The 15,406-nt window shown below is 41.9% G+C and overlaps 1 protein-coding gene across 14 annotated transcripts in view; it reads right to left on the minus strand.

Moving 5' to 3' along the window:
- Positions 1–4,078: 4,078 nt before the first annotated feature.
- The window catches only part of huwe1 (HECT, UBA and WWE domain containing E3 ubiquitin protein ligase 1), a 40,929-nt gene continuing 29,601 nt past the window's right edge, over positions 4,079–15,406 (minus strand). For all 14 annotated transcript variants that reach the window (XM_066672519.1, XM_066672530.1, XM_066672526.1 and 11 more), the window contains 19 exons: positions 15,003–15,397; positions 13,904–14,549; positions 12,188–12,875; positions 11,725–11,816; positions 11,465–11,621; positions 10,958–11,102; positions 10,542–10,744; positions 9,837–10,099; positions 9,054–9,156; positions 8,267–8,416; positions 7,935–8,180; positions 7,679–7,796; positions 7,352–7,492; positions 6,785–7,072; positions 6,564–6,669; positions 6,120–6,237; positions 5,799–5,980; positions 5,446–5,636; positions 4,079–5,271 (listed from right to left, as the gene is read on the minus strand). In XM_066672519.1, coding sequence (XP_066528616.1) covers positions 5,169–5,271; positions 5,446–5,636; positions 5,799–5,980; positions 6,120–6,237; positions 6,564–6,669; positions 6,785–7,072; positions 7,352–7,492; positions 7,679–7,796; positions 7,935–8,180; positions 8,267–8,416; positions 9,054–9,156; positions 9,837–10,099; positions 10,542–10,744; positions 10,958–11,102; positions 11,465–11,621; positions 11,725–11,816; positions 12,188–12,875; positions 13,904–14,549; positions 15,003–15,397 — 4,335 coding nt within the window. In that variant the 3' untranslated portion in view covers positions 4,079–5,168. The remainder of the gene's footprint in view (positions 5,272–5,445; positions 5,637–5,798; positions 5,981–6,119; positions 6,238–6,563; positions 6,670–6,784; positions 7,073–7,351; positions 7,493–7,678; positions 7,797–7,934; positions 8,181–8,266; positions 8,417–9,053; positions 9,157–9,836; positions 10,100–10,541; positions 10,745–10,957; positions 11,103–11,464; positions 11,622–11,724; positions 11,817–12,187; positions 12,876–13,903; positions 14,550–15,002; positions 15,398–15,406) is intronic.

A 15,406-nucleotide genomic window follows, 5' to 3' on the forward strand; every position in this document is an offset into this window, starting at 1 on the left:
CCCATAGCTCATAAAATAGCACCATCACCATCACCAGTCATACAGCTCCACCCAAATGTCAGGAAACAAACCTTTTAACCCCGAGACATTGTTTTTGTCCATGTTTTTGTCTTTGTTGCAGATACATGTGTATCTTATTCTACAACTTCATCAGGACCTAATTTATAAGATGTAAGGCAGTGGTAGATGTTTCCAGGGAAATTAACAGAGCTGTAGATATATTGGATATTCAAACGTGAAAATCTTATTACGGCAGGTATCATTGTGCAAGAAGCAAGAGACCACCATTAAGGAGACAATTCAGTGTTCTGGGTCTAAAAGGATGTGTAGGGCCTATCAAGAGGCTTCCCAGTAAACAAGGAACGTCCCTGGACGTTCAAAATAGGTCTAAAAGTAGTCTGTCCGTCAAGGACAAATTTTAAACGTCAACGGACGTCCAAAATCCATCTTAAAAATGGCGACCAATTGATAACGTCAGTGGACGTCCAAAATGCGTTTCAAACAAGTTATTTATTTCGGGACCAATTAATAACGTCAGTGGACGTCGAAAATACGTCTAATAGCTATCTTTTCAATGTCTGTGTTTGGACGTCTTTTCAACTTTCATTTTCAACCTTAATAAAACGTTGATTAGACGGCAGTCATTACGTTATTGCAACGTTGCATCAACGGCACAATGTTTACAGGGTTAGATTAAACAAAGAACCTACTGGTGTTCTCTGAAGAATGGATGGACCACAGTTGAGTTTAAATATAAACAGTGAATGTGTGTAGAATAACTTATATCACAAGAAACAGAACGTTTTTAAGGAAGAACTTATGGGATGTGTGACTACATGACAATGCTTTTTGACAGGAAATTCAGTAAAACAAAAGAGTCTTGGATTTGTGTCGTAAAAGAAAATTACGCTACATTACATCTTCACGAACTTCTAGATCGAACTATTAAACAATGAATCATGACAAAGCATCCTTTCTAGTTGTATTTCAGTTTGAAAAGCATACTTTTTGCCTCAAGAAAATGTTTAAAAGGTCAATAGGTTCCAAACTTTTGAAATGCCTGTATAAATTCCACTTCACATGAAATCATACAGCATACTACATCACATATGCGTTCGTCATGAAATATTCTACATTAAATTGCTTCAAAATGTTTCTCCACTTCCTCTGCTCCATTTGCATTATTCATAATCACAGAGTCAATAATTATCGAGCTGACTCCCAGCAGAAACTCACAGGAATCTGCATTATTTAGATGAGGGAAAACATGAACTGTGCTTTTGCAATATCGGATGCACTCAGTGCAAGCTACTAAAATTTTATTCTAAACGTGAAATCAGCAAAAAGAATTTAACACTAGTGCTAATATTTTGACAGTCAGTGGCTTCGGCGCACTGTAGTGACAGGCATTTCTCAAAATAAACATCTCCCCCTAGTGTTGAAACTCAGCCACTGCACTCTCTTGCTCAGCTGCACTGGTGGATGTTGTGGCTCATTAATGGTAGTGTCTACAGCTGTGGGGAAACGCTGCTCTCTGTGGTTTGTTTATATTTGGAAGCTGTGCATCTTCTAAAATGGAGCAGTAGGTTTGAGAAGCAGAACGACTGTAGTTTGTACTTGGCTGGAGTTGAATTTGTTTGTAAGATTTATTCACAATTTGAATTACCACAGAATCCCGTTTGTAACGAGTTGTTTAGTTTTGGAGCACTTTTGGTCTGTTTCTCATGCAGCTAGCAGTTTCCAAAATTTAGAATGGGTTATTACCGAAAAAAAATAATAATACAATATTCGTGCCTGTGGAATACGGCAATATCATCATCTATTTTCTTGATGTTTGTTTGAAAGCTTTTTTCCTGTGGTGAGAAGAGAGGAAGGCTAGCATGCCTGACCAAGCCGCTTTATTTTATTTATTTATTTTTTTAACTGCAGACTGGAGAGCAACAGATAGTGAAGAAACCACCTGAATTTAATTTTTTTTAAGATGAAGAATAGAATTTATAATGTACCATCTAAAAATGACGGTTTATGCTGTGATTATAAAATACACGTCCAAAGGTTTGTAGAAACTCCTTATTTACAGTAACTTTAGCTCTGGAGCAGCCACATCCAAACATCTCCATACTCAGTGTCAAGCGTTGGCTAGAAGTGTCTTCTAAAACACCAGGAATGTGCTGTTGAACAGTGGAATTAACTCATCTAATATATTTAGGGTGACCAGATCTGAGATGGTGAAAAAGAGGACACGTCTCGGGGGGAATAACGGTTGCTCTTCAGTCAGACCGTCCAATCAGAAGATTTTAGGCTACTTCACCACGCCCCCTTCTCACTCAAGCGAACCAATCGGAGTAGGGGAGGGCGGGACTAGTTTGTGAACGAAAGCAAAACAAAATTTTCACGTTTGTGAAATTCCGCCCGGACATTTTTTTAAGTCTGAAATAAAAAAAATAAAAAAAAGGACATGTCCGGGTAAAAGAGGACGTCTGGACACCCTAATATACACTGGACTCCCTAATGTTCTTCAGGCTGAATACTATCGAATCCCCACAGCAATGTTCAAACATCTAGTCTTCATCAATTCCTCCCAGAGCAGAGTTTACCTCCTAACAAGTGGAGTCCACACACTTTTGGCCACAGTGTACACAGGCTGATCTGATTTTGCTAGTTGAGTTCAAATGTAAATCTTCAGCAAATCACAAGAAGGGGATTAGCATAGTAAGTCAAGTGTGGCAAATACCCTAATGAGAACTGGCTTGTGTTCTGTAAGAAGAAAAGCCTGTCACCATTAGCTAGAACTTATCTGTCTTCCATCTCAGCCTCAGCAGGGGCTGAAATTCCCTGCATTAAACATTAAAAACACTTTGTCTGTCATCGTTTGTTGCCTGTGAGAAGATAAGGCCAGGCAATTTCATGATTAATCTAAGGAAGGCAATAAAGAAGTCACAGCAGGAGCAAACGCAGAGAGAAATGGAGAGGGAGGGTAGAAAACCCAATTAAGGCACCAGGAGGGTTACCACCAACCTGAGGTAAATGAATTTAGCTTCCAAGTCTATGAATCCAAACTCGGATCATGTCCCTTAGGAGCCGATGAGAACAGTGAATCTGATGAGGTGTCTGGCCTTGTGGAGCCATGCTGTCTGTAGAGTCAGGGAGTAGAGGGGTAGACATGAGAGAGAGAAAGGGTGGTGCGATCAGTGCCCAGACAGCAATGGCGTCCGAGAGAAATTTAGTGTGTCACTCAGATGTTGGGTTGGCTGACCACTGCATGTTTAAGGAAGGGGATGTGGAGAGACAAACAGACTTGTACAAAAGCTGGGCTCAGAAAAAAAGCAGTTCTTCAGTAAAGGCAGAGTCAATAACATTGGGAAATAGATCAGTGTCATGTCTTGAGGAGCTAGTGTCAGGTAATTGAGGCTGTATTTAAAACCCTGCATTTGTGGGGCTTCTTCTGGAAAGCAGGACTTTTTTCAATTAGCTAGATAAAGTTGAGGACTGTCTAATAGGCATCTCCCTCAACCCCTTTCCTATCTATCTAGCTAGATAACACTGTGGAATAGCCCACAGGTCCGGAAGACATACTAAATATTAATAAACACTATGCTTGGGGTGACTTAAATCACTGTTAAATGCTGGAGTGAGCATTACATTAAACACACCCTTCAAATTAATGATCTAATTAATACTCTGAAGCTTTGGGGACTCTAGGTCCAGAGTAGGAAGTACTAACTGCGTTACGAAAAGATGATTCTTATTTGATCAAACAACTGTCAAATTAATATCCATCTATACTTGTACAATGATGCTTGGGGAAAATTGTGGCATCTTGCATTGTGTTGGAACATTCAGCCATTTGTTTGTCCTCACTTCAGTGAAGATACCATCTATAATCTTCGTAAAACACTGCTTAACATCAGTTTAAAACAATCAGATGAGAGACTAAAATTGAGAGCAGGGGGGGGAAATGACAAGAAAAAAAAAACAATAATTAAGCCCACTGCTCTTACATACTGCATATATATATATATATATATAAATAAAGTGTGCTGGTGTGTTTTAACTATAATTAATGCTAAAGAGCTCCTCTGTGTCTGTCTGACCTCACTGCACCATTGTCTCATCTGGTTCATCAGGAGAGCAGCAGAAAATCACAGGGGAAGAATGAAGTCACAGGCGCCACAGCAGAGAAGAAAAACACACGCTCCCGGCTTCCCCAAGACTGAACCAATAACCTCAAATGTGACAGTGCACAGTGCCCTGGTCAGCTCTTCCAGCGTCTTCAAAACAGCCCTTCAGCTTTACTTAAGAGGACATCTACAATTTATACGTAATGTCATCTCATGTCATGCATCCACTCCCAAGATACTTGTTGAAACAACTTTAGCAGACACAACGGACACCATTTTATGCATTTATTTATGTAGCAATTTATTCTCTGATTAGCTGCTGAGAGGCTGGTTCAGCAGTCCGGTAACCACACGTCAGACGGCCAGTGGTTCTGCTCAGTCCTTCACCTCCTCTAATTTCTGTGATCCTTCCCAAAAATACCACAAAATTTGCCTAAAAATGTCACCCTTTGAAAAGTCCCTGCATGTTTGCAAGATCATGAAAACTCAATTCTCACTCAACGTCCCCCACCCCTTCCCTAGTCCCCCATTTTTCAAAGCTAGTGAGGTCACACATTAGCAACAGAGGACAATCAGTGTATTTTCCCCCAAAGATTTTATAACCATCCTGTTCACGCACACAAACAACCTTCTCTTATTTTAACAGCCAGAGAAGAACAAAAAAGGATTAAACATAATAAACTCCCAAACCTTCTGTACAGAGAAAAACTAAATGGAGAATATCTTTTATATTAGTCCACGCAAATCCTCCATATTGTCTCTCGGGTCTGCATTTTTAAATGGGATGGGAGACACACAAATATACCAAATACAGTTCTGTGTGTCAATGAGAGGCTTTGTGTGTAGTAGGCAAATGTCAATACGTCTGTCTCGCGTCTGTCATTCAGTCATACATCTCTGTCTGTCCTTAAATGGATTAGAAATAGGTCTTGGCCATGTCTACAATAGTGTGAATATGCATGTGTGTGTCATAAGTTAACATTATGCAAGTCTAAATCTGTGTGTGTCTGTGTGCAAGTGTATGTCCATGTGGGTTGTGGAAAGTCTCTAGGCCAATCCAAAGCCTTCTGAGCATTCCTGAATGGCCAGCAGCAGCATGTGTCTCAACTTCTCGTAGCTCTCATAGGCTGGTAAATCCAGCTGGTTAAAGCTGTGAAGAAAGTAAACTCCTGTCAGACAGCATTTCTTTAACAACTTTAGCTCAGTGCAGATAGATAAACTCACTTTAAGAGACCTCAGAGCAATTTATGATTATGGATACATTAAATCTACACAGTAAGCAATGCATAGGTCCCCCGTACCGTGCATATCTCAGAAAACTTACCAAGTGTGTGCAGATGGCAGGCGGTCAGTGGAGCGGTCGTCACGGTGGATCTGGAACTTCTGGATGCCGTTCATGCCCTCCAATGCCGCAAATCCCTGCAAAGGCACTTTGGATGTGCCTGTCACGAACTGCAGGAACTTTGCCCGGTCGGCCTGGTCAAAGGAGCGCAGTGCACGCCAGAACCACTGGATCTGCACAAGGAAAAAGCTCAGAGGTCAGAGACATTAGTCTGACCTTAACTTGGAATATTGAATGATCACAGCGTACGACCGGACTTCATATAGAAATATCACAAAGTGCTTGTCTGATATGAGCTGCAGTTTTATAAATGAACACGAAATGTGTAGACGTACTTGGATAGAGCTGGACTGGTACTTGTGGTACTCCGTATTGGCCTTGAGGTCATCTATATCGATAGTGGGCAGGCCAGATATAAGCAGCTCCAGCTCCTGCTCAGTGAAGATGGAGATGAGCCTCTTGGGGATGATCTCATAAAAGCCCTCCAGAAAGGCTGCCAACTGTTTACGAATTGCACCTACGAAACACAACAGGAGAAACAAACAACAGATTCTGCTCAGTCCATCACGTTTAATTGCAGGCTTCTTTATATAATAATAAAACAAGTGCAAAATGTCCTGTATTTTTCTGTACATATGCATGACTAAAAAGATCACCTGTCATCTTCATCTGGCACACCAGATGCACGTATTCTTTCTTGTTCTCCTCTGTCACCAGGATGTTTGCCCCATTGGGCTTAAGGTCCCTCACTTCACAAACACCAAACTCTTGGACCTGAGAAATAAAGAATAGATTGGATATTACAGGGCTGTTAAAACAATAAAATCTATTTAATAAAGTTTGATTATTTTTAGTGTAATTAAAATTGTGATTCAATTTGTAGCAATAAAATTTTATCCCAGCAACGTAAAACGTGCGAGCATTTGGGCATCAGTTTTTACTACAGATAACGTGGAGGGTAAACGTTGTTAAAAAGAATTATTCATATTATATAAACAACGTAGCCCTGATAATTAGCAAATAAGTAACAAGTACAATAAATAAATCCAATTACGAGACCTCTGTCTTCTCAAAGAAGGGTGTGTGAAGGCAAGTAGTACCTCTGTGCTGAATGTCAGCTCATAGCCCAGGGTGGACACATCGTTTTCCAGTAAGTAGACCAATCCCTGGAAGAAGGGATAATCCTCACTCTCCATGTCTGTGTATCTGAGGGGAAACATAATTAAACGGTTTAGTGATTAATGCTATTCTTGGAATAAAACGGCATCAAAACCCATTCCACTGAAACGGAACAAGTTGTTGCATTAAAAATGAGACCTACCTAACACTTTTTCCCAGGATGTGTTTGTAGAAGCTGCGTGTGAAGTAGCACTCCAGCAGTCTGTTGTCATAGACAGCCTTGGCCACCACACGCCCCACAAACTTGAAGTAGCTGAGATGATTTGGATTACAGTGAGAAGAGGGGTTGATGGTGTAGGTGACCCTGTCTCCAGGTGATGTGCGGAACAGTGCATACATGGGGTTAAACATCTCTCTGGAGATGATCATGTACCACTCCCTTAACAGGCCACCGGCATCCTGTCCCTCCTCTCCTTCAAAAACTATGTACCTGAAAAGCAGAACCAGTATCAGTGAGAGGGAAGGGAGATAGCATCTAAAAAGCAAAAGTTGCTGTTAAATTTATTTTTATATCAAATCTGTCACTGTCCCTCATACTCTTAGCATGATCTTAGTTAGATCTCATGAGAGGATTATGGTGCAAGTTTCAGTAAAATTTACTGGTTAAATGTTTGTTGCAACCACATCTGCTTCTGTACATCGACATATTTTTAGAATGTAGGTTTCAACTTAAAACTACAGAGCAGTGCATGTGTGTGATTTTCCTTACAATCTATTCTTCATGTCTTCTGGGCTCTTGCGGTGCAGTTCTCTGTATGAATCTTCAAAGACGTGGTCTCTCCTCACATGCACAGCCATGTCTTCCTTCCTGAGACCTTCATCCAGGCGTTCCAGCTCCTGACGGAAATACCTGACAGACAGAGGTTTATACACTCTCAACCAGGGCACAGGACAATGAAAGAACCCAAGTCCTCTCTAATAATAAGCATAAAGCTAAAAACTAAGCGGAGGAATCTCTGAGAACAGGCAAATAGTTAAAAAGATAGAAAAGGGCAATAGTAAAATTTAAATTAATAGTGCATCTGTTAAGTCTTACTTGCGCTTGACATCAAAGTCAAGAATACGGATGTAGTCCACAAGGACAGCGAATGGGCCGTCAGCCAGGTGAGTGGTAGACTGGCGCAGGATCTGGTTGAGCACTGTTCTGTGAGTTTCTGTTTAAGAGAACCAGACCACCACAAAAAAAGCATTAAAATAACATCTGTGCTGTATTTACACTAACAGGGCTGTAGAAAGTATAAAACAAGTGTGAGACAATTCCATGTAGTTTTTGAGGGGGAAGATTGACCCACCAGCAAAGCGCAGAAACTTCTGTGTGTCTGGAGGGAGGTTGGAAGAGATGTGCATTGAGGAGGGCTCTCGGGAGAAGAAGGGGTCCAAGGATGAGGGAGTAGCAGGAGTGAGAGGTGCTGGAGACAGAGGAGGCGGCTCATCTTTGATGTGCGACAGCTGACTTTCTCTAGTGTCTCGCACTGGGGGCTTACTCTCACGCTCTGTGGCATGCACCAGGAAGAAGGCCTCCACTGCTGGCTGCAGAACTGTTCATTGAAAACATAGAACAGTGTGAATTCAACACGAAGATCATCATTAAATCATTACACATGTAAATGTAATATTCGATTACCCAGGACAGCATGCTGGTCATGAGATTCCTCCAGCTCTTTGAGGCACTCCCCTAGCATGTCCCACAGCTCATCCAATAATAACTGCTCGCTCAGCAGCGGCAATTCAGGCAGCCTCTCCTCCTGCTCCTGCTGACTGCTGCTGTCCTCACCTGAGCACAAATATCTTCCTTTAGTTTTCATTAAACCAACAACCACTTTTTAAAAAGGTCCTAAATCAAAATGCTGTATTTCATGTGGAACAGCACTTTAAAAGCTTAACAAGGTAAATATTTATTAAATATATATCGCTTGTTCTGCTTACTGCGTTGACATTCGGCTGCTCAGAACTTCAAAGCACTGCACAATTTCTTTAAGTGCCACAGTGGCCCACTCTGCTGTTATTGCATTAAATTACTCTAGAGCAATACCACAGGTGACATAACACATTGCTTTAAACTCAAACACACACAGACCGCACCCAGGCATTTAAGAGTTCAGAAGACTATTTGAAATGTGATAAATTGACTAAGTTATGCTGAAATCTTTATTTACATTTATACAGATAGGGTTTACAATGAACTTGCACATGAGCAAGTGTTGCAATGCAAGATTTTCTCTATGGTATAGTCGTGTTGTGAGACGTCAGCTATATAAACACTGGGTTTTAAGGAGTTCATTCTAGTACAGTAGTCATTGAAGAGAACATTCAAGAGATCCATAGCCCTCCATACACACTCACAAAATCTGAGCATTTTTGGGTCATAGTTTGGCTTTACTCCTAGTGCTGCAGTACAAAAGAACTCTCACCAATAGGAGCCTGGTCCTGCTCCAAAGGAGAAGGTTGGTCAATGTCCATAGGAGAGTCATCTCTCTGGGCTGCAGGAGGCTCTGTTGCAGAATGTCCCTCAGACTGGACGAGAAGAGCGAAACGAGATAAGGTGAGATTTCACACAAACATCAACAGGACATCTATGTTTAACGGAGGAATGATGAGTCTTCCTCACCACCCAAAGTATGGAGAGCATCTTTAGTACACAATGAAGAGAGAGCACCATGCATTACAAACAAATGCAAATGAGAGGGGCTGGGAGGGCAGCTGAAGCATTGAGCAAAACAGCCACATTCAAAGTTCATCTCTCTGAGCCATAACATATACACAAACAGACCGCCTGTTTTAAATGCAGAACAATGCAGTGAATCTTAAAACCATGAGCCCTAACTGAAAAGAAGCCTGTTAAGAAGTCATCATACATGTGATATGGGTGTAAATAGTCAACACTGGGGGATAGCGATATATGGTTGGATCAGACCATAGTTAATATTTACCACAAAGAATTATGTAAAAATTCTACAATATAAGTATAGCTTGGCAAAATACTAACTTCATGTAGTTTAAATAATAAAACAAATCTGTAACACCTACTGTGAATGTGTGCTACATGTCAGTTTGTATTGAACTGTATACTGTATATGAAATACAACTAGTCATGCCTATGACACAAATCCATATTTTCCATAGACTGTGTTTGGGCTCTGGTCAGTAGAGTGAGTAGTAGTCGTCTGCCTGCTATCAGTGCAGCCCATGCTAACCGTTGCAGAGCTGGCTGGGCCGGCAGAGGGGTTGTTGGTTGCAGCAACAGTGCTGGGGGCATGGATGGCTGCTGCAGATGATCCAGCAGCAGCAGCAGCAGCAACAGCGGCGGCGGAAGAGGACGACGAAGAGGGCGGGGGAGCCTGCTGAAGCCGGCGAGCCCGTTGCCCCTCTCTCACCATCTGAATGATAGCGTCTGCTTCAGCCTCCAGCTGACGAACAGCAGCCTGGATGCTACTTGCCGAGCCTAAACTGGTAGAACCTACAGCAGCAGAGGATAGAAAGAACTTGGTCAACTGTGGGCAACCAAGTCAAAGTCAGATTTACATTTACAGCATTTAGCAGACGCTCTTATCCAGAGCGACTCACAAAAGTGCTTAGTGTTCAAACTGAATCTTTATCCTAGCTAGTACAAACAGGTTCGAGTCCAATCTCCCCTTGAGCTCAGACACTGCCAGAACAATGGCCAGTGCAGATACCTAGAAACTGTAAACTAAGAAAATCTTGCTGGCAAAAAGACAAATCCCAGTCAGAACCCACAAGCTCAGATAACCCTTTTAAATAAGACCAAGTCAGAAATCTATTTTGGATGACAGACAAGGGCATAGCATGGACACATCATTGGCAAGTATAAAATTCATGATCACCAAAATCCTAAGCAGTAATAATATGGCATAGTATTGCAGAGTTATAGTTTCACTCACTCAGTCTTCCTGTCTGCTTAGCCTTCTTGTTGGCACGGCGCGTGTCCTCCCTTAGTTGTATGATGACCTGCAGCACTCGCAGGAAAAACTTCTGTGTGGAGGTCTTAGAGGTGAGTGAGCTCATGCAGGGCAGTTGGAGCTCCCGACCACCAAGAGTGCGCTTCTGAGCTGCTACAATAACCACACTTTCTGAGCCATCAAACCTGCAGCATACCAGAGAAATGAAGGCCAATGTTAGCACTGCAGACCTGCTTGAAACACGATGAAAATTTGCTATATTTTAGCAGCAAAGGAACATGTTCGGGTCAAAGGTTTCTCTGCCTGATCTTGTTTATAGAAATCTTTGAAGTATGTTTTACAGTTATTTCAAAAGATTATTTAACAATGCTCATCACAAAGGTCCCAATGCTGGTTACCTGCTGGTCATCTTGCTCTTGCTTTTGCTTTTGAGACGAGCAGTTAGGGAGGGGTCCTCATGAGCAGCTTCTGGAGACTGGGCATCAGCCCGTGCTCTCCTCTGCTGCTCCAGGTTATACTCCCGTAACTCTGCAAGTAAAGTGCCTACAGAAAAATAGAGATGATATTTTGTAAGAAGATAAACCCAAGTGGTTATAGTTGGACTTATGTGACTTATTGATATTTAGAGCGATATAAAATTTTGTAAATGTTGTTAGTTTTTTTTTTTTTATTCCCCTAAATGCATATCTTTACGTTTTGGTTATCCTACCCAGATAATAAATAACTTACACACGTGTAGACGTTATGTGCTTTCCTGGTACTTTGCATTTATTGCATTAAAATAAACCTATCGAATACTTCATCAAAAATTCTCTTTATGTCATCAACAACATGTCTTTTACGATACATATTGCAATCTTTTTATTGCCCAGGCCTAATAAAAGGCCTATCAAACATGCACTGACCAATTTGTTTGCAGAGTGTATAGCCAAGATGGCGGGCCCCGCTAAGCAGCAGTCTAAGCACAGTGTCTCTGGTCTGGCTGTCCCCTCTGGACAACTGCAGAAGGATGTTAGCTGCGTCCTCCAAGCCCTCCTCTGAACATGAATGAGATGTCAGCACCTGTGGGAAAGCACAGTCTATTAATCACTCTGCTGCTGAGAAGAAGGGGTCTGGTAAAAGCACACATTTATAGACAAATGTGTATGTGAAAAATTATACATACTTCTACAGAGAGCTGCAACTGTTTCTCTGTTAGTCCAGTGGAGGCCAGTTTGGTATCACTGTCTGTACTGCTCACTGGTGACTTCTGTTTGCCTGCATTGAGAGTAAAATTATGTATTCCATTAATCAGTTTTTTGGCTTCAACCTTTAAAAAAAAACCCTACAACACAAAGACACTAAACAAGCACTGAATATGGATAAATCAATTCATTGCATGTCTCCCCAAACACACATTCCCGAAGGCAAAATTTCAGTGCATAACTGCAGTGGGTAGAAACAACTTATTTTGCATTTTACTTTTACTAACACTTATGTATTGCACATTAACATGGCTTCAAATTACCTATGCATCTGCATTCAATGCATTTTACACATTTTTTAGACTATAGAAGAACAATTTCAGTGCCAACAAATAATTTTGAAAACATCCTATGCAGTATGATTAAACCTTCCTAGCCCCTTACCAGCAGTGGTGCTTGTAGCTGTAGTTGATGTGGTGGAGGTTGCAGCAGCAGTAGAAACTGGCTGAGACTGTGTAGGGATCGTCCCAGGAGCCGTGCTCTGGGTGCCTGCTGTAGCTACTACACCAACAGTAGCCTGGGCATTGGGGGCAGGGGGGGCTGCAGGAACAGCTGTGGGGGCCTGAGGCACAGGGTGGCCAGCTGGTACCTCCGTAGCCTTGTTATCAGGCAGAGCAATAGAGATGAGCGAAAGAAGACGCAGGAGCTTCTCAGTAAGCAAGGAGCTGCGACGGATCACTGGGTGTGACAGCATGTTCATCAGCTGACCTAGTGGTGAGGCCTCCAGGCTTAACTGTGCACCCTCGGCCTCTCCAGATGCCCCCAGAGGCACAGTTTTCATGGAGGCCTTGCCTTTACGACTGACATTCATGTTGTCCAGCTTGACCAGCAGGTCCCAAAAATCTGTGGATATGCCCAGAGACTGTGGGGTGACTGAACAGGAGCTGAGGGAGTTGTGGGTAGAGGAAGGGATGTTGGGAGTGCCCGTGGGATTGGTCTGGCTCAGGCTACCTGTCCTACAGCCTCCTCCAGCTGTAGAAACAGAGCTGCTACAGAGGCGAGAGTCCAACTCAGAGGAGGATGATGATTGAGGGTCTTTACAGCGTTGTTGTGTGAAGTGGCTGGGGAATACCTATACAAATAAGAATACAAAGGAAAAAAATAATAAATGTAATGTAATGTAATAAATGTGTAAAATAAAATCAATGTACACTATGATATAATACAAATAACACTTTTTACATTGTGTTCTCCAATAATTTACTACTTAAAGAACTGAGAACTGCAAGTTTAAAGTTTTCATAATTAGACTTGATTAAAATTTTTGTCTAAAAATAAATACATAAACTGGGCTAGGCATACAATGTAGTTCATCAAGTCTATATGGGAAGGGGTGAAGCAGCATTTCCCCACCTCTTTTTCAAGGGAGGAAATGAGTTCCCCCAGTATTTTGCAAAATCCATGTTTAAAAAAAAATAAAATAAAAAAAGCAGCCCTGTTCCCTGGACGTAAGCAAAGGCTAGAGACAGACGTGAGCAATTTGGACTTGATACAAAAATGGGCAACACAGAAAGGAGAAAAAACAAACAGACTTAAGTCCAAGAAATATACCAAAGCCCAGAAGGACAAAATTCAGAGGCAAAAATAGAGAAACAATGTGCAAGAATTATGTACACAAGACAATAAAACTTTAAATTATTCCAACATTTTAAAGACCCCCTCCTTTGTTTTTTTTTTTATAAATGGTAGAAGACTTAAAAGGACTGTCTGAATTAGGTCTTGACTTACCAAGGATTCATACATGACAAATAAATATATGTGGAAACTAACTCTTACCCCAAGATGCTGGGATGGAAACTTCAGAATTGGGTGCTAGTAAACAAATGCTGGCTTTACTAAGAAGTTCTATTGTGTATAAAATATACACAATCTGAGGGAATTTTTTATTATAATCATTGTCAATTATTATTAGTTAATCCTTTAAATTATGTTTTGTTTCTCCTGGGTGATTAAGCAAACTCTAATGTTAAAGCCTAAACTATATTAGTATGATATAAACAACAAACCTAAAAACAAATCTTCCCATTTGATTTTTCAATGAAGCAGCAACCATATTAACTCTAATTAGATAAAATTATTAATAAGTCATTACAATCTAACCTTGGCCAACTGAATGAGGGTATCCAGCACGTGTCGACAGACAACAGGGGCTGCTTGTGGGTGGATGTGCACTGTAGATCCTCCTCCTGAACAGCCAACTCCTCCAGATCCAGACACTCCACTCAAACCTGCTGAACTCATGGTTCCACCTGCTGAGTGCCTGTCTGCATGCTTCCGGCCAGACACTCTCTGGATCTGGAAGATGTTGGTTCTGCAGCCCAGTGCTGCATCCATGGACACAGAAAGCCAGGAGAGCTGACTGGAGCTGCGAGACTCCACTCGGTTCAGCAGCTCAAGAGAGGAAGAAGAGGATGAAGATGCCATTGAGGCTTGAGAAGAGGAGCTCTTGCTCCCACTTGAAGTTCCTTGGCCTTGTGCACGCTTTCCTCTTGCCTCATCTAGCCGAGCTGTCTCCAGGCAAAGTTCACTCTCGCTGCTGCGCTGGAGGATAGAGAGGAGGCTGCGAATCACCCAGCCACGGGTCTGAGAGTGGTAGCAGAGGTTCCGTAGCACGCGGTGCAGTCTGCTGGTGTTTAGCTTGGGCTCATCTACAAACAGCAGCACCAGGAGACAGGACAGTGCCTCGTGGTCCAACAGGAGACGTCCTCTGAGCCGCAGGAGGGAGTCCACATTTGAACTAGAAGGGCTACAAACACACAAGGGAACAACAAAAATTACTACTATTAATAAAATGTAAAATTAAATTTTATGTTAATTTTAAACATTTGTCAGTCAAAAGCTCGCATAATTTAATAAAAATAATTTAATTAAAATACAAGTGTAATTAAAATATTTAAAATCAAATTTAGTTATGTAGAATATCTTTCATCTCCCCTCAATATCAGACACCATCAGTAGCTTGTGCAATTCTGATGTACACTGTTAGAGGAAAATAATCTGATTTAAAGCATTGCGTGCATGTTTCATGTTACAAGGGTATGTACATGATGTAACTTATTTATTCCATTACACTTGCCTTCTTTGAACACTCTGTTTACATTTAAACAAGATGAATTTTGGTATTCATACATCTTTGAAATAAAATGCCCATGGACCAGCCAAGAACCACTTTCCTTAACCATCATTGATTAACACTAACCGGCTGTGGTTGGCGCTACCCCCCATCTGGAAGGTTCCTCCTCTTTGCACAGCCAGTCGTGTATACTGCACACCACGGTTACCCCCCAGGCGGCTGGTGAAGGCAGGTGAACGTAAAATTGCTGAAAGTGCAGAAGAGGAACTGTGTCCAAACAGCCGCTCATGCATCAGCTGCCTCTGTCGGGCCTCCTGTTCTCTGCGTAGTGCTGCAGCTTCAGCCGCGATATCTGGAGGCATTACTGCCAGCACACTGTCTTCCATGTCCTCCAACACAGAGCGCCGTAGCTCAGATGGGAGTGTCTGGATAAAGGTAACCGGGTCCAGGGGCTGGTCTCCCTGAGTGGGCTGCTGTGACAGCTCTCGCCGCTGCTGCTCTGCTCGTTGCTGAGCAAGCACCTGGTAAAA

Source organism: Hoplias malabaricus, chromosome 5, assembly GCF_029633855.1.
Source record: "Hoplias malabaricus isolate fHopMal1 chromosome 5, fHopMal1.hap1, whole genome shotgun sequence".
Taxonomy (NCBI): domain Eukaryota; kingdom Metazoa; phylum Chordata; class Actinopteri; order Characiformes; family Erythrinidae; genus Hoplias; species Hoplias malabaricus.